Below are 18,840 nucleotides of genomic sequence, written 5' to 3'. Positions count from 1 at the left end.
GGGGTGCAATTTCTCCAGATTACCTCAACAAATTAACAGCTAGAATGCCAAAGGTCTGCAATGCTGTAATTGCTGCAAATGGAGGATTCTTTGACGAAAGCAAAGTTTGATGTAAAAAAAATCTTATTTCAAATACAAATCATTATTTCTAACCTTGTCAATGTCTTGACTCTATTTTCTATTCATTTCACAACATATGGTGGTGAATAAGTGTGACTTTTCATGGAAAACACAAAATTGTTTGGGTGATCCCAAACTTTTGAACGGTAGTGTATATATATACATATTATACAATGCAGTAATCTACATGATTGAAAAATTGTATTGTACTGACAGTAACAACTCACCTATCTCCCTCATGTTCCGCTTCATGTTCCTCTTCATCTTCCGCTATTAAGTCACCAATGCGACTACAAACAGGAGCAAAAATTTTTCAACTTCAAACTTCTGTCTCCCTTCTAATGTTTTAGTCACAGTGAAACTGGTCACCCCAATATTATTTAACTGGCTGTACATGGTGCAACCTCTGCAGCTCAATGCATACAGTAACCTTAAATGTACATGCAACCTCTGCAGCTCAATGCATACAGTAGGCCTACATGTACATAATGTCTGTTGCAATAATAGCAGGAGTAAACATTTAGCCATATGGCATCTTAATGTGTCAGTTGAATTTAGGATGGTACGCAGCAGTACGACATGTTGCTTCCAGCAGTGTTTTCAATGAAGTAAGAAGGGGGCGTGGCTAAGTTCCCACCGCTCGGTTTTTTAAAATCCAAGATGGCCGCGGCGTGAAATGGGCGTATTGGAAGCTTCGCATCATGCATATTGTAGCGAATTCGGGGGGACAGCAGCGGGAACCGCCACAGCCGGGACGCGAACCCGTGTCTCCCGCTCCTCAAGCAACAACGTTAACCAGTCGACTAAAGGGTCCGATCCGTTAGCCAAGGGCCAACGTGTCTACTTATCCATGCACGTTACACTACCCCCCCAGCTCCCTCACGCCGCTGGGCGCACGCACTTCCGATGACCTCACCATCTCACTTCTGACACCAATGTAGCGAATTCGGGGGGTAGCCCGGGAACCGCCACAGCCGGGACGCGAACTCGTATCTCCTGCACCGCGGGCGACAACGTTAACCAGTCGACTATAGGGCCAACGTGTCTACTTATCCGTGCACATTACAATATGGCAAACCGTGTTAACATTTACCAATTCCGCCTAGTCATAATGACGTTGGAGATATCTGCAACTGTCATTTCGCCCAGTCAAAACTGAATTGCAGATATATGCAACTGTCATTTAGGATGTGTGACGCGTTTTCAGTGACATCGCTGCTGATATCTGTAATTGTCACTTTGACTAGTCCGAATGACGTTATTGATATCTTTAATAACAATTTTGACTAGTGACAATGTAATTACGCCTAGTCAAAAAAAAACGTTGTGGTGTGGGAGTGCAGGAATGAGGAGACGGAGAGATCGAGTCGAGTCAATTCCGTTTACTCGCCACACAAAACAACACCGATACAGCACAATCTCTCGTGGCAACCAGCTAACCGCTAGGCTGCTGCAAACACGGCTCCACTTCCTGGAAAACTCTAAGCAGTGCCTTCGTCAGCACTCTGAAGGTCTGCCTTAAAGGAGCAGCAGCCCCTGGTGACTCTATCCTCAATTGTGTATCACCACAGTGGATATCTGGAACGTTTATCGCGGATAGTCGAACTTAGCTAGTAAATGTTAAAACGGCTTGCCATACTGTGTGGTAGTTACTACTAACTCCGTACTAGAATAATAATGAATTCACTAAAAACAATCTTAGGCCCTACAATTGTAAATGTAATTGTACAATTGTGTCTCTTATAAGAATTGCAGGAATTCTGATCAGGAAGCGCTTAATGTCACATGACCTGGCCACTAGCACGTAAGAGTGAGTGGCAATAGGGGTGGCCACTGGCCAGGTATTTTTGGGGGTGACCACCCCCCTTAATCTGCCCTTCTCGCTCCGTGTCGCAGCTGCTTGCCATGTCTCTCCTCCTCATCACTTGTGACGCTCCCACAATGCAGCGGGGGAATGTATTATCATGGCGTCAATGGTTGGTGTTTTGACCAGGCCGTGGGATCGGAAAAACAATATGCATCACAGGAGTAGGGAGACCACCAATCACTAATTTGGGATTATAAATTTGAGTGTGAAAGTAAGTCGGCACACGTCCCTCCTCGATACGTCGTTTACAAACAGTTTCCCGTCCGTCTTTAATGGCTCGCTGTTGTGTGGCAGCCCAACTGTTGTATCAGTTTTGTTTTTCTCCTTACGTTAGCTTACCTGGTAACTGGGTACTGCGGCTAAGCTAACGGAGACGGCGAACAGTAAACGAAAGAGAGCCCAGAAAGACAACTTGATCTCGCCCCGGAATACAAGTATTTGATTGTACCACGGTGCATTTACTCGTTGTTAATATGTGGTGACTATCTGCGTTTTGTGGTGAGGGTGCGATGTTTTTCCCGTGTGTGTTTTGGAAGTTGTGCTAGCAAGTAGCGAAGTCTATATGTCTGGTTTCTGTTTATGTGCTGTGGTGTCTGTGGAGGGTAATCTAGGTCTCTCTTTAGTTCCAAGTAGCTCGTTAACTTTTTTTATGTGAACATGTGTTAGGTTAATTAAGACTGCATAATTCTCTTGTTAAGTTATGGTTTTGTTACTTGTAATAAACCAAGATTTAAAGGCCAATGCATTGTTTTGCTGTGAAATTTGGATATTTACACCAGTGTCCAACGACATGACTGTCTTTTCAGAATTCATCCATCTTGTCTACCTGGTCATCCACAACACGGCATTTTTGACCCCCATCAGGGACAGGAAAGAGGAAAAGAGGCATGGATGAGTCTTCAAGTCCTGTAAAACCAGCTAAGCCATGTCGCAGCGAGTCAAAAGGAGCCAAACCTTTGTCCAACAAGCCCAATAAAGAGGCTTCAGCACAGAGAGAGAGCACCAAATCAGCCAGCCGCAGTAAAGAAAACCTCACAACAGGAAAGGACGACCATGATGTAGGCACCCAGGGAAATCGTAAGCCTGGCAAGACCACCACGGATATCCCCCAGGACAGGGGTAAAGGAAGGCCTCGTAGGCTAACTGGAAGGACAAACTCAGGAGAGAGATGCAAAGGGAAAGTGGCAGGCCCACAGCAGCATCCAGTGGGTCAAGGTTCTGACCTCAAAGTTTCTCTTTCTGCAGGCAGAAGCCCCTCAGATGGCAGTGAGACCACTTCCGTTGTATTGCCTGGTACTCCAGACAAAGGCCTTACAGAGCAAACCAAGTCCACCAAGGCCATCTCAGTAAAGGAGAAGTGTATCGGTGTGTCATATGATTTGTTTTTTTCACATTGTTTAAGTTATTAACTTCACACAGGGCTGTAGTCTATAAATTTGATGTTTTGAAATTTTACATGGTAGATGCTTTTCACTGTAAACCTGTGTCTTAATGGGTTATTTCCCGTTCATCAAAAGCAGTTCTTACTCGAGTGAGGATTTGACTAGTTGATTGTCTGCAGGGGCTAAAACTGGGTCATTGTTGAGTCAGTCTGTTGAAGAGGATAAAGAGATGGGGGTTATACTGGAAGACGGAACTCTGACAGAACAACAGCTGGGTCTTAAACAAGCAGAGGAGCGCCTCTGCAGAGACTACATCCACAGATTGGTGAAGGTAGGAAGACACTATTGAGAATAAAATTGATCCTATACCAGGCTGAAATTATAATCTCCAAAAGCATTTCTGTGTGATGTGATGTTGGTGCAATAAGCATATGTAAAGAGTGGAAACAACTCAAGAATGAGATCATGGTAAAAGCCTGATATTAACAGGCTGTTTCTCTTTTTGTTTTCACAGCAATCCCCTGAGTACCCAAACTTTCAGTACTTATGCAAACTCTGTTCTGTGCACATTGAGAACATACAGGGAGCCCACAAACACATCAAAGAGAAGCGACACAAAAAGAACATAATGGTATGCCAGAATAGAGCTATTTTTTCACTCTCCGTGAAGCAGATGTTTCCAATTTTTAGAAAAGGGAACAATTGCAAGTAAAATGTTTTGAATTGTCTTTTTTTTTTCTTCATTGACCTCTGTGTTTGAGGAAAAACAAGAGGAGAATGAACTGCGTGCTCTCCCACCTCCCTCGCCGGCTCAGCTGAGGGCAGTGGATGCAGCTGTCCTGGACACATCCAGACAGCAGGGGATCTCCGAGGAGGACTTCCAGGTCCGACAGGGAGTGGTCAACAGGATGGAGGAGATCATCCAGCAGCACCTCTCAGGTAGTCTACTGACTGCTCTTTCTTTGGCCCAGGGCCTTGCTCATTAAGTCCGGTAGGAAAGGAGAACTGAATTAAAAAGTTTGTATTTCATGTCTTTGTAAAGTTTGGATTGTTATTGACCTGGATTGTATGATCTCCATTGTGTAATGAATTAAAAAGTTTGTATTTCATGTCTTTATAAAGTTTGGATTGTTATTGGCCTGGATTGTAATGATCTCCACTGTGTGGCTTTCACCAATTTTTGATAATAGACACACAATGTAATGACAAGCCGATAAATATCCAAGCATTAGTTTTGTGGACTGAGATCACTACTAAATTTTTATATGCAGTATACATTTGCCCAAAATTGAGTGCTTTTTTTTCCAGCTTGTTCCCTCCGTCTCTATGGTTCATGTCTTACCCGATTTGCGTTCAAAACAAGTGATATCAACATTGATGTTGTCTACCCGTCCACGGTAAGTTTGTTTGTTTGCCAAAATTTAAGTATAGGGCAAACATGAGCTGCTTGTAAATTTTATCTATTCTTATTTTAATCGTTATCACAATTATCTTTATTTTCATTTTTTTGTGTTAAAGGCCCACTTAAGTCATATACAGCGCCAATACCACAAAACATGTTTTCCGAGGCTCGAGTCGAGAGGTTGAGTGGAGCACCTGCTTGTTGTGCATGTTTTATCCATGTGCTATCATTTTTACACTCATAATTACAGATAACAGGTTTAGAATTGAATGGTAGTGTTTTTTTTTTAATCATTCAATTTATTTTGATTTGTGTTACAGCTTAATTGGAGTTCTTTTGGAGAATTGGTTATGTGCATGCACCAAAAAGTTAGGGATTACTGTTACTAGTATCTGACCCAGAAAGAGTTGACAAAGGACAACATGGGGAGCGGCAGTAAACAGCCACGTTTCTGTAATGAGACTTGAAACAGTGTTGATTCTCAATAAAATGAAGGAGCTTAATATTCTCAAGTTTTTGGACAGGCAAAAAAAGCAGAAAAGGAGATGTTTTCTGAAATGTCTTGATTACAACTTATTGCAACGTAACTTCCATTCCTTAATTTGACTATCCAGCAAATCCTGTAAACTAATATTTATAAACTGATGGCATTATTCCAAACACATTAATCGAACTATCACCTTAATTTGATTATTATTGACCATAATCAGATAATTGATTGCATGTAAACATAGTCATTGTTAATGTTCATAATTTCTGTTTTTGTTATGATCTTCCCAGATGACTCAACCAGATGTGTTGATTCAAGTGCTGGAAATTCTCAAGAAGAGCTGTAAGTCTTCCTTTCTACAAGTTTTGGTTAACTTACATTGAATTGTTATTATTGGGTTCACCTTAGTAATTATTTGTTATGGAAAAGGAAAATGTCCACATGCCAGCTCATAGTAGATACTCATGTTGCTATTTTTTGCACTGCATGCCACACTGGCAAATTATTTTTTGTTGTTATTTATGTCATTGATATCTAAAAGCAATAAACTACAAATTGTACTATTCAATTGTGTTTGCTGTCTTGTATCTTACTGAGATTATTTTATCATGTATGGTTCCTTTTTTAATGTAAAAACTCCTTAGCTGAAATGCTGCTTGTACAAATTGTATATGATTATTTACTGGATTCTTCAACTTTTTGCCACAGCTCAACATTGTGAGGTGGAGTCTGACTTTCATGCCAAAGTTCCTGTTGTGTTCTGTCGGGATGTCAGCAGGTCAGTGTTGTATCCCAAATTGAATGAATGTGAGGTTGTGAAGTTATGAAGTTTGATGAATGTGAAGTTTATAATGCCTTAACATTCCAGTGTAATGATGTTGCTTTTTTCTATTCACCATCTATTTTATTTTTTTTTAAATCCATCCATCATCTGTGTAGAATGCATATATATAAAGTAGCCTGGAGGAGATTATGGGTTTGGTCGTGCGTGCGTGCGTGCGTGCGTGCGTGTGTGTGTCTTGTTTGTCCGTGGCTAATCTGGCAAACTACTGGACCTTGGACCTATCGGCATAATTTTTTTTTGTGCACAGTTATGAGTGTATGATGAAGAACCTCTCGTGGTTACGGTGATTAAAATCCTTCGAAAAAAGTTCTCACTATTGCCGCTCCCTCTCTCCATTCACTTTAGCTCGCTTGACTAATGCTGTTTTGTGTCGCTGTCCGATCTGAGTTGACCATGTGCATGCGCGACTCCGCCACGCAGAAGTGCCGTAGTCTCAAATGTTAAAACTCTGCTATAAAATTACAAATTCAAGACTAGGATTAATCACAGACACAGCTGGAGGCATGTGTGACTCACCGCCACGTGGACGTGCCGTAGTCTCAAACGTTAAAACTGCTATAAAAATACAAATTCAAAGAGATATATTTTATTTTAGCAGTTAGCTCGTGCATGTACATATATGTATATGCACGAGCCCTGTGATGACACCCTGAACAGGCTGCCAGGCCCTGTGATGGCCTGGTGGCCTGTTCAGGGTGTCTGCCCGCCTGCCGCCCAGTGACTGCTGGGATAAGCTCCAGCATTCCCGCAACCCTGAGAGCAGGATAAGTGGTTTGGGTAATGGATGGATGTACATATATGATATCCAGTGCTCATTTTTCAAGTACACAACAAATGACAAACAAAAAGAAAAACAACAGAGAGTACCAAACAGCAACAGATGCTTAATGCAAAACAGGTATTAGATGAATCTAATATATTTATCTAATACCTGTTAATGGTATTGGATGAATATGTTATATTAATGGTACAAAACGGCTTAAGCGAATAAAATAAAAATATAAAGTCCCTCCCCATCTCTCTACTACTAGAGATGTTCCGATATCATTTTTTTCTGTCCTGATACTGATTCGGATACCTGAACTTGCGTATCTGCCAATACCGAGTACCAATCCAATACCAGTGCATTAAATATATATAATTTTTTTTATTATTTTTTTAACAGCTGTATACTACTAACCCTGTATAAATGTGATGATTGCTATTGTCGTATGGCCTGGCTCAGGTTAAACCCTTAGTAAAACACGCACAAATGCATACATACAGAGAATGAATGCCATAGAACCTTTTACTTTGACATAACTGAAAAAAAGCACAAATAAATAAATCTAGGAATAAATAACAATTCCTTTAAAAAAACTCTTAAAGTGCAGCCACAATTTAGTAAAATAAAAAATAGTGCAGTAACACTAAACAGTAAACAGTAGTGCAACATCAACTTAAAAACTAAACATTCAAAAATAAACAAGAAGTACGATTAAAGTATAAAACAATAGAGCAACAGCTACACAGTAAACAAAAAATGTGCTGAAACAAGTAGGCTACACATTGCATTAGCAACTTAGTACTGCTCACAATTTTAAGAGCAGTGGCAAGTTCTTCAAGAAGATGAGCATTTCTGCTCTCTCTCCTCTTTTCCTCCATGCATCAGCAATGTTGTAGGCTGTGCTGAACAGTCTGTCTCTATCCACATTGGTACAAGGAGCACAGAGAAATTTTGCAGCAGTGGCAGCCAGGGTGGGAAACCGAACTAGGTTGCTTCCCCAGTACTGGGATGGGCTGTCTGAGTGAGGGATAGTTTTCTCTGTATTTTAACCTGTGTGCTTGTGCTACTTGCCCCACATTCCTCATCATGCTCCTGCAGGATTTCCTCAAACAGGCCCTTCAAGCTGCTCTTTCTGCTGCTGCTTGGTTGTGCTTCCATACGTAGGACCTTTTCTGGCGCTGGCTCTGCTGCCTGAGTTGTGATCTTCCTCTATGACTCTTCCATTTTCTCTACTTCTTGCGTCAGTGCATCCTTTGTATGCTTGATGCTGTCTGCACTTGTGAAATATCTGAGATAACAATAAAACATAATAAATGTCTAAAAAAAATAATGCATACCATGAATCTGCGTAAAATAATAACAATGCAATGTGTAGATATCTAGAACATCATTTCTAAGTTTTGATTATAATATGGACTATTACATTTAATAAGCATACTATTAGACATGCCTGTCTTTGAAATCTGGGTCCAAGAGAGTGGCAACTACATACAGTGGCTCATCCTTGATGGTTCTGAATCTTTTCTTGACAGCCTCTAAAAGGGTAGTTTTCATCATACCCATGTCCTCCTGGTTCTCCCGAGCAAGCAGCCGTTTTAGCGCTGTGACCAAGGGGATAATTTCAGCTGCAGAGGAGGTGGAGGAGCTAATCTGTCTGGTCAGTCCTTCAAATGGTGCCAGAACAGCAATGGTTTTCTCCAGCAAAGCCCACTGGTTGGTTGTCAGGGTCGCTGGCAGGTCGGTGTCAGCTCAATATGAGGAAATCGATCGCTTCTGTTCCAGTAGACTCTCGACCATATAAAACGTGCTGTTCGACCTCGTCACCACGTCTTGGTGCAGATGTTTGCTGGGCATTTGGAAATCTTTCTGGATATTCTCCAGGCGTGTAGTAGCCAGTGGCGAGTATTTAAATTGCCCAATTATCTTTCTAGCATTTGCCAGTGCATTGCTCACACTTCGCTGTGATAGTAACCCTTCATGCACCACTAGCTGGATCAAGTGAGCGAAGAATCCCAAACTCAACACATCCATCCCGTCCATCGCTTTCTTCATGTTGCTTGTGTTGTTGCGTAAAATATGGATGTTGGACTTGGATGTTCCATTTTACCAGCATCCCTTCAACTGTTTTGTTAATTGACGTGCCACTTTGTGACCCATGGAATTTGTTTGCTCTCAGCACTGCACTTCGAAGAGCAAATGTCGAAGCCCTGTCCACCCAGTGTGGGGTGAAACTGAGCAAAGACATTGGGCATACGTCGGCGCTCCAAATGTCAGTTGTAAAGCTTATCGCCTGCATGTCTTTTAGCCTGTATGAAATGTGTGCCCTCACTGTCTTACATAGTTGGGAGAGGGCAGTTTCGGACATTTATTTGCGACTTGGCAAACTGTACCTTGACTCCAAATGATCCATTAAGGGTTGGTCGTCCAGAACAATGAATTCGACAAGTTTGTCGGTTGTCTTTGTCGCTTTTGGACTGTCTTTGTGGAATTTAGCGTGTCGTTGGAATGCGGTTTCCAATGTTTGCTGCTGCAGTTTGTGCTTTTTTCCCCCATTTGCTGATGTTGAAATTGGCAACACTAGTGCCACCCCTCGAAATTAAAGCCTTGAATACTGTATACGTTGCGATTTTACTGGTGGGCTTTTGCAGTGTAAAATATTCCCAAATTGCTGACATTTTGCTAGCGTTACACTAAATTACACGAAACCAATTCTTCTTTGCCGCTGACAACACAGCGCAACTTGTTGTGTATGTTACTGTTTTAGAGCAGCAAAGAAGAATTGATTTCCGGGAAAACGGCCGTTTTATCTGGTCGAAACTACTTTAAAGTTGATCCCATTTCGGGGTTAATAAGTTACGTGATATTGGATCGATGCATAGACTCGTGTATTCGCTGATACCAGATCCAGAATTTTAGGCAGTATCGGAGGCATTTCCAATACTGGTATCGGAACTATCTACTATTCAATAGGTGATTAATAGTGAAATATATTAATTGTAGTATTAGCTAGTCACACTAGCAAGGTAATGAATAAGGTTTTTTCAAACAGTGAAAGTTTATCTTTTAAAACATATCTTATTCTCTCCAGATGTAAGGTATTTGACAGGTCGCTGAGCCACATCTTAGTAGTAAGGACCCCTTTTTCTTTCCAAAACAAAAGAAGCCAACCCCTTTGCTGTAATAAGGCAATAAGAGAGAAAGTGTTGTTGAGAGGCAGTCAGATTGGTCTGTGTATCAGACCTTCCGAGAGTGATTAAAAGAGAGTCCAGCTCTAACTGGGTGTTGATCATTCTAGACAGTATCTGGAATATTTCTATCCAGTAGGTCTGTTTCTTTGGGCAAAGAAAAAAAACTATGTAGCAAAGTACCTTTGGCTGACTGACATTTTTCATTTAAGGGTGACACTTGGGGGATAAATCTGGTATAGTTTAACTCTAGAATAATGGAGTCGGTACAACATTTTAAATTAGATAAGGCAGTGTCTAGCATTGTTTGAGCATGTGTGCATGTGCTCCAGGCTTCCCTCCCAAATTTCATCAGATATCTGCAGACCCAACTCCTCCCATTTTGTCTTAATACCTTCTGACGAGGGTAAATTGGCCTGCTGTAAGGTGTCATAGATAAAGGATACAAGTTTATCTGAGCTTGATGATCTTTTAAAGCAGTGTTTCCCAACCCAGTCCCCAAGGACCCCCTATCCTGCAGATTTTCATTGTAACCCTGCATAGGTAGCCGTGCTTGTACTTAACCAATCATCTCATAACACTTAATTATGCAAGGTGTGCAAAATCGGACATAATTCATTGCTGATTGGCTGAATACCTACAAACAGGTACCTATTCAGGGTTGCCAAGAAAATCTGCAGGATAGGGGGTCTTTGAGGACTAGGCTGGGAAACACTGTTTTAACGCATACACCATCACTGAACAGTTGGCTAACTCAAATCCTGGTAGATGTTTTTGAACGCAATCCCTTACTTGCAAATATCTAAAAACAGTGTTTCCTGGGAGATTGTGTTTCTCCTGGATGTGTCTGTGAATGTTCGTTTCGACTTCGTTAGTGCTCATGAGTCGTTGGAGCCGTTAGTGACCAACTGTTGTTCTTGGAGGCTAAGCTTCTTGAGTCTCCTGGGTAGAGATGAAAGGACGGCATTGTAAGTGGGAGATAGGTGGTGTCGCAGACCTCCTCCTCTGTTGAGGGATGGTTTTTCCAGTTTCGCATAGATGGCTTCCTTCACCCCTCTTTCAAACCATCTATCTTCCCTGTCCAAAATGTGTACGTTGCTGTCCTCGAAGGAGTGTGTCTTCTCCTTTAGGTGTAGATAAACTGCTGAGTCTTGTCCTGAGGAGTTTGGCCTTCTGTGTTAGGCCATCTGTTTGTGTAGTGGTTGTTTGGTTTCTCCTATGTATAGGTCAGCACAATCCTCATTGTATTGTACAGCATACACCAGATTGCTTTTTTGGGTGTGTGGTACACGGTCTTTGGGATGAACCAGTCTTTGTCGGAGTGTGTTGCTGGGTTTGAAGTATACCGGGATGCGGTGTTTGTTAAAAATTCTCCTGAGTTCCTTGGGAGACCCCAGAAACATACAGGATGACTATGTTATTACTTCTGTTCCTTTTCTCCTCATCGCTCACCCGGTTGGTCTTTTTGGAACGTGATGCAGTTTTCACAAAGGTCCAACTGGGGTAGCCGCAGGTTTTTAAAGCTCCCTTCAGGTGTTTGTGTTCTTCCCGTTGGGCCTGAGTGCTGCTGGGCACATTGTCAGCTCTGTGTTGCAGAGTTTTGATGACGCTCAGTTTGTGTTCCAGAGGGTGGTGTGAGTCGAAAAGTAGATATTGGTCTGTGTGTGTAGGTTTCCTGTAAACCCCAACGTGGAGGCTCCTGTCTTCCCCAATGTGGACGTCACAGTCCAAGAAGGGCAAACTGTTGTTCTTTATGTCTTCCCTTGTGAACTTAATGTTCTTGTCCACTGAATTGATGTGCTTGGTAAACGCTGGTACCTCTTGTGTTTGGATTTTGACCCATGTGTCGTCCACATATCTGAACCAGGTGTTCCTCTGAAGGAGTTCAGGGCCCTGTGTTCTACCTCTTCCATATATAAGTTGGCCACAATGGGAGATACTGGTGAGCCCATGGCACACCCATGTTTATGTCTGTAAAACTGGCCCCTGAATTGGAAATATGTAGTGTTCAGGCAAAGGTCCAGTAGTTGGCAAATCTGGTCTGGGCTGAGGTTGGTCCTCGTGGAGGGTGTCGTCCCGTAGCAAACGTTGCCTCACAGTTTCTAAAGCCTCCATGGTTGGGATGCAGGTGAATAACGAGGTCACATCGTAGGATACCATGGTTTCATTCGGTTCCAGTTTTACGCCTTGGACCTTGTTCACAAAGTCAATGGAGTTTTGGATATGGTGAGGTGTTTCGCCCACTAAAGGGGTCAAGATGTTGGCTATATGTTTGGCAATGTTGTACGTGACCGAGTTTATGCTGCTGACGATGTGCCTGAGGGGGGTTCCATCTTTATGGATCCTAGGGAGTCCATATATGCATGGAATGTTATATGGTTTCTCCTGGACCTGAATGAAGGAGGCAAAAGAACCATCAAAGTGCAAATAGTGTCGATGCCAGCCATATCACCGAATCCTCCCCCTTAAAACTGTAATCCTCGCAGAGGATCTCCCTCTCGCTATCCGACATTTTTTGTAAATAACAAGTGACGAGCAGTACCGATTCCCACCCACCCAGGAAGACAGTAGCCAAAGCTTTGAATTCATAAAACCACACCTATCTTCGGTTATGATTCAAACTCCCAATGTTAAAAAATGTGTTCAGAAAGGGCATGTCAGTCTCTCTTTAAAGACACCATATTTTTTATAACTATTGAGAACATTAAATATACACTGAGAGGATCTACTGAAAAGTTCTTTCACAAATGGCAAACTTTTATATCTTATTTCACAGAACTACGGGTATTGCCTGATTGAACGTTTGCCTGCTGTTTTACACCATAGTGTATATGCAATCAGTTGGATGTGCACTAGTCTCTCCGGGGTGGGGGAGAGATTTTGTGTGTGCGTGTGTGTGTGTGCGTGCGTGCGTGCGTGCATGCATGTGTTTATTTTACTTTGCTGTCCCCCCCCTTCTCTTCCTAGGGAGAGTGCTCCTCTGTTTTTGTTTCTTGCAAATACAAAAATTTAAATTTTATATTTGTGGTTGAGAATATGTAATTATTATCCGTCCATCCATTTTCCGAACTGCTTATCCTGTTCTCAGGGTCGCGGGGATGCTGGAGCCTATCCCAGCAGTAATTGGGCGGCAGGAGGGGCGACACCCTGGATAGGCCGCCAGGCCATCACAGGGCCGACACACACTGGAATTATTTGGAAAAAAATATTTCAAGAGTAGGATTAATCACAATTGGAAATCATCTCAGTAGCTACAATAAAACATTTCGCATGGCTGAGTTATGTTTTCTTACTGCTGTTTATGAATGAGTCAATCAGTATTCACCTTGATTCATTTTATATTATGAAAACCACGACGGTTAAACACATTTCAAGTATTTTTGTTTGTTTTTTTTGCTTTAGAATGAATGAAAGTCTAAGCAGAGTAGCCATTCACCTTCATTCATTTTATATCATGAAAGCCACGATGGTTAAACACTTTTGAAGTCTTTTAATAAGGGCTTTGAAATTACGATAGCCTGATCTCTTGTCATTTCATGTCAGTTGGTCGCTTTCATGCAAGGGTCTGCCTGGGAGGCTGCACATTCACAAACTGACAGGCATAACGGTTTTATTAGATATATATTTTTTTTTTTAGCTTGAGTGCTGCATATAAAACTTTTTTTTTTCCATATCCACTTGGACGCTGCACACAAGTCTTAATGGCAGGAAAAACACTGGTTTTTCTGTCCGCGTGTGCATGCATTTCCCTTCTCCCAGAAGGTGAAAAAATGGGTGGTTTGTCGCCAAGTTCGAACATCGGAGAAAGGGAGATGTGTGTGCCTGGCGGAGATCTGCCCCCTTCTGAGTGCACTTATTTAGTTGATTGATGTTTCCTTGTGATTTGCTTACATCAAAGATGACACAAATTATTTTTATAATGTATATAGGGCTGTAATTTATTTTGCTATCCCAATCAACAAGTCAGGCAAATAAGATGATAAACTTTTAAAGTGTGCCATAAGCTCCACCACAAATTATTGGTAACGCATCAGCTCTGGTTGTCTAACCATAAGCATTGTTTTCTCTCTCTCTCTCTCTCTCTCTCTCTCTCTCTCTCTCTCTCTCTCTCTCTCTCTCTCTCTCTCTCTCTCTCTCTCTCACTCATGTGTGTGCATGTTGAGAGGCTTAGGTGATTTCGCTTTTGAAAGATTCAGTATTAATGCTCATCTTCTGTCTAACGCTGTAATTGTGCCCAATCTTTCTGTTTCCCCCTCTCAGTGGCCTGTTGTGCAAGGTGAGTGCAGGCAATGATGTCGCTTGCCTCACCACTAACCACCTGGCTGCCCTGGCTAGACTTGAGCCTAGATTGATTCCCCTAGTTCTGGCCTTCCGCCACTGGGCAAGGGTAAGGATGCTGCTGAAATTGAGGGCTTTGTAATTGTTGCTTGAGTAGTTGATTTTTCTTTATTTACAGAGTTTGATGTCTTGAAATTAAGCACCTCAATTGTTTTTTTTATTGCTGTGCAAATAGCAAAAGAAAGACTGAAAAATTTTCAAATGGCAAAACTAAACAGGACACTTGAATTGCTGAAAAACTGTTTCTCCACATGTTGTAGATTTAATAGACAATAATATGTATAGACAATAATATGTAGGAGGACGTAGCAAGGGAGATTTCATATTCTTTTGGGTGAATAACGAGAGTAACTATTACACAACGTCTTTTTTTTGCATGTTTTCCCTTGCAGTTGTGCCACATTGACTGTCAGGCAGAAGGTGGCATACCCTCCTATTCCTTTGCGCTCATGGTCATCTTCTTCCTGCAGCAGAGGAAAGAGTCAATCCTTCCAGTCTACCTGGGCAACTGGGTGGGTGAATGTTTCAATATGGACACTGTACATGTATTCCATAATTTCTACATATATGTTATGAAATGTATTCAAATGAAAAAATTACCTTTTATTAGAAAAAAAATGCTATCTTGCTTTCATTACATTACAGTCATTTAGCTGACACTTTTATCCAAAGCGACTTACAATAAGTGCATTTAACGTAGGAAATCAGGAGAACTACTAGCCATCAGAGGTCATAAGTGCATCTAAACAAGCATCTAAGAGCAAAACCAGTGCTAAAGTAAAAGTGCAAGAAAGTTTTTTTTTTTAAATGAGTGAATACAATAAGTGCTAAGAGCAAGTAACAGGGTAGTAGTTCTTGAAGAGGTGAGTTTTCAACCTGTGCCGAAAGATGGACAGCAATGAATGAATGCAAAATGTACATATTTTCAATTCAATGCAGTTATATAGTCTGAAGCAACTTGTTCATTTTGTTAATTCTTCACTCGCTGAAATGTTGACAAGTTTAAGTTCCAGAAAAACTAAGAATGACATGGTCTCCATGTTTCATTATGATAATCTCAACTATGTGACTTAAGGTACTCAACTACTCACTGTAAAATCAAAGCAAGATGCTAAGTTTAGGCAAACAATTCTGTAGGGATGCACCTATATCACTTTTTTTTGCTGTATAAATCATTAAGTATCAGCTGATATTGAGTTCTGAACCGTTACGTTTGTTGACCAGTACAGACTTAAACAAATGGTTTGGGGTCGGTGGGCAAAATAATTGAGATTGAATCAGGGGGTCCTTGCTACACCATTCACTCACATTACTAAATAAAGGCAGTGAACAGAGGGTTTGCAATTGAAATTACTTTGTTAGATGACTAAAAAGAGCTCATTTTGTTGGCATTTTTGAGAAGGAGAAAAGTATGTTGGAAAGGGGATGGTCTGTGAGATGATGGAATATGTTGAGGTAAGAGAATGGGGATGTTCAGTAAATATGAGAGATGGATGAATTGCTGGGTGCCCCATTGGAAATGTAGCAGGTAAGCAGCACAGACAACCAATCACAACTCTTGTGATGTTCGCAAAACCTCCGGGGCCTCGACATGTACCTACTTTTTTTTTTGTAACTTTTTTTATTAATGTTTGTTAACATTGCAAACAATGGTTTCAATTGGTTCAACATTTTTTTTTCAAAACGCACATAAAAAAAAAATCTGTCCTTCGGATGAGAAGTTGAACCGAGGTCCTGACTCACTGTGGTCATTAAAGATCCCATGGCAGTTATTGCAATGAGTAAGGGGTACCTTGGTGTCCTGGCAATCCCCCCGGCAAAGACTAACAAATTAAAAAAGCACAAAAGGGTGTCTGGGTAGCATAGTGGTCTATTTTGTTGCCTGCCAACATGGGGATCACTGGTTCGAATCCCTGTGTTACCTCAGGCTTGGTTGGGCGTCCCTACAGACACAACTGGCTGTGCCTGTGGGTGAGAAGCTGGATGTGGGTTTGTGTCCTGGTCGCTGCACTAGCACCTTCTCTGGTTAGTCGGGGCGCCTGTTCAGGGGCGAGGGGGAACTGGGGGGAATAGCGTGATCCCCCCACGGCTACGTCCCCCTGGCAAAACTCCTCACTGTCGGGTGAAAAGAAGCGGCTGGCGACTCCACCTGTACTGGAGGAGGCATGCGGTAATCTGAAGCCCTCCCTGGCTCGGCAGAGGGGGTGAAGCAGCGACTGGGACGGCTCAGAAGAGTGGGGCAAGTACAATTGAGGAGAAAAAAAAAGAATACAGGGGAAAATCCAAAAAGAAAAAAAAAATACAGCAAACAATTAAAATTCCATGCCAATCTTGCATTCACCACTCACGCTAACACACCCAACTTCCCAGACTGCAGTGCACACAGAGAGCGAGAGAGAGAGAGAGAAAATCAGAGAGAGGCACATAGAGACAGTCGCGAGAACAGTGAGAGAGCGACAAGACAAATATAAATCAAATATAGAAAGGCTGACTCCATGTTTCATTTAAGTAATAAGAACACGGAAGAGTGGAGTAATTGGCTGGGGGCAGTTGGGCAGAAAAGGGGGGGGGGGCGGAAAAAAAAAAGTCAGTCTTCATAGTAAATTGCAACAAAGGAGCAAAATTACAAGGAAAAATAATAACAAACAGCCAGCTTCAGTGAGGTACACTTTGGAAATGCTACTACTGCTACTACTTGTGGCGACTCCCGTTGGGGGTCGCCACAGCGGATCGTCCGCTTCCATTTCTTACTGTCCTCTGCATCTTCCCCTGTCACACCAGCCACCTGCATGTCCTGCCTCACCAGATCCATAAAACTCCTCTTTGGCCTTCCTCTTTTCCGCTTCCCCGGCAGCTCCTTATTCAGCATCCTTCTCCCAATATACCCAGCATCTCTCCTCCACACATGTCAAAGCCATCTCAATCTTGCCTCTCTTGCTTTGTCTCCAAACCGTCCAACCTGAGCTGTCCTTCTAATATAATCATTCCTAATCCTGCCCTTCTTCATCACTCCCAATTGAATTCTTAGCATCTTCAACTCTACCAGCTCCAGCTCCCCCTCCTGTCTTTTTGTCAGTGCCACTGTCTCCAAACCTTAAAACATAGCTGGTCTCACAACCATCTTGTAAACCTTCCCTTTAACTCTTGGTACCATTCTGTTGCAAATCACCCCTGACACTTTTCTCCACCCACTCCACCCTGCCTGCACTCTCTTCCTCACCTCTTTTCCAAACTCCCCGTTACTTTGGACAGTTGACCCCAAGTATTTAAATGCATATACCTTGGTCACCTCTACTCCTAGCATCCTCACCATTGCACTGTCCACCATTTCATTCATGCATAGGTATTCCATCTTGCTCCTACTGACTTTCATTCCTCTTCTCTCCAGTGCATACCTCCACCTCTCCAGGCTCTCCTCAACCTGCACCATACTCTCGCTACAGATCACAATGTCATCTGCAAACATCATAGTCCATGGAGACTCCTGCCCGATCTGGTCCGTCAACCTGTCCATCACCATTGCAAACAAAGGGCTCAAAGCTGATCCTTGATGTAATCCCACCTCCGCCTTGAACCCATCTGTCATTCCAATCGCACACCTCACCATTATCACACTTCCCTCATACATATCCTGCACCACTCCTACATACTTCTCTGCAACTCCCGACTTCCTCATACAATACCACACCTCCTCTCTTAGCACCCTGTCATATGCTTTCTCTAAATCCACAAAGACACAATGTAACTTCTGCTGGCCTTCTCTATACTTCTCAATCAATATTCTCAAAGCAAACATCACATCTGTAGTGCTCTTTTGTGGCATGAAACCATACTGCTGCTCACTAATCATCACCTCTCCTCTTAACCTAGCTTCTATTACTCTCCCATATCCTCATGCTGTGGCTGATCAACTTTGTACTGCTGTAGTTGCTACATTTCTGCACATCGCCATTATTCTAGAAAATCAGTACCAGTATGCTTCTTCTCCACTCCTCAGGCATCCTCTCCCTTTCCAAGATTGTGTTAAACAATCCAGTTAAAAACTCTACTGCCATCTCTCCTAAACATCTCCATGCCTCCACAGGTATGTCATCAGGACCAGCTGCCTTTCCACTCTTCATCCTCTTCATAGCTGCCCAACCTTCCTCCTTGCTAATCCACCGCACTTCCTGATTCACTATCCCCACATCATCCAACCTTCTCTGTCTCTCACTTTCTTCATTCATCAGCCCCTATAAGTACTCCTTCCACCTTCGCAGCACACTCTCCTCGCTTGTCCATCTCTATCCTTGATCGCCCTAACCTACTGCACATCCTCCCAAGCTGAGTCCCTCTGTCTAGCCAATCGGTACAAGTATTTTTCTCCTTCCTTGTGTCTAACCTCTCATACAACTCATCATATGCCTTTTCCTTTGCCTTTGCGACCTCTCTCTTTGCTTTATGCTG

The 18,840-nt window shown here is 42.4% G+C and overlaps 1 protein-coding gene across 3 annotated transcripts in view; it reads left to right on the top strand.

The window, feature by feature from the left end:
* Window positions 1–2,069: 2,069 nt before the first annotated feature.
* The window catches only part of tut4 (terminal uridylyl transferase 4), a 57,865-nt gene continuing 41,094 nt past the window's right edge, over window positions 2,070–18,840 (top strand). For 2 of the 3 annotated variants that reach the window (XM_056275828.1, XM_056275830.1), the window contains exons 1-10: window positions 2,070–2,198; window positions 2,794–3,352; window positions 3,549–3,700; window positions 3,884–4,000; window positions 4,131–4,308; window positions 4,678–4,766; window positions 5,552–5,603; window positions 5,970–6,039; window positions 14,317–14,443; window positions 14,787–14,906. In XM_056275828.1, coding sequence (XP_056131803.1) covers window positions 2,875–3,352; window positions 3,549–3,700; window positions 3,884–4,000; window positions 4,131–4,308; window positions 4,678–4,766; window positions 5,552–5,603; window positions 5,970–6,039; window positions 14,317–14,443; window positions 14,787–14,906 — 1,383 coding nt within the window. In that variant the 5' untranslated portion in view covers window positions 2,070–2,198; window positions 2,794–2,874. Of the gene's footprint in view, window positions 2,199–2,321; window positions 2,422–2,793; window positions 3,353–3,548; window positions 3,701–3,883; window positions 4,001–4,130; window positions 4,309–4,677; window positions 4,767–5,551; window positions 5,604–5,969; window positions 6,040–14,316; window positions 14,444–14,786; window positions 14,907–18,840 lie in introns of all 3 variants that reach the window. The other variant, XM_056275829.1, reaches the window with a different exon arrangement.

The sequence above is a fragment of the Lampris incognitus genome, chromosome 3, assembly GCF_029633865.1.
Source record: "Lampris incognitus isolate fLamInc1 chromosome 3, fLamInc1.hap2, whole genome shotgun sequence".
Classification (NCBI taxonomy): domain Eukaryota; kingdom Metazoa; phylum Chordata; class Actinopteri; order Lampriformes; family Lampridae; genus Lampris; species Lampris incognitus.
Note: the sequence above shows the minus strand (reverse complement) of the source record. Positions and strands in the feature narration are given on the sequence as shown.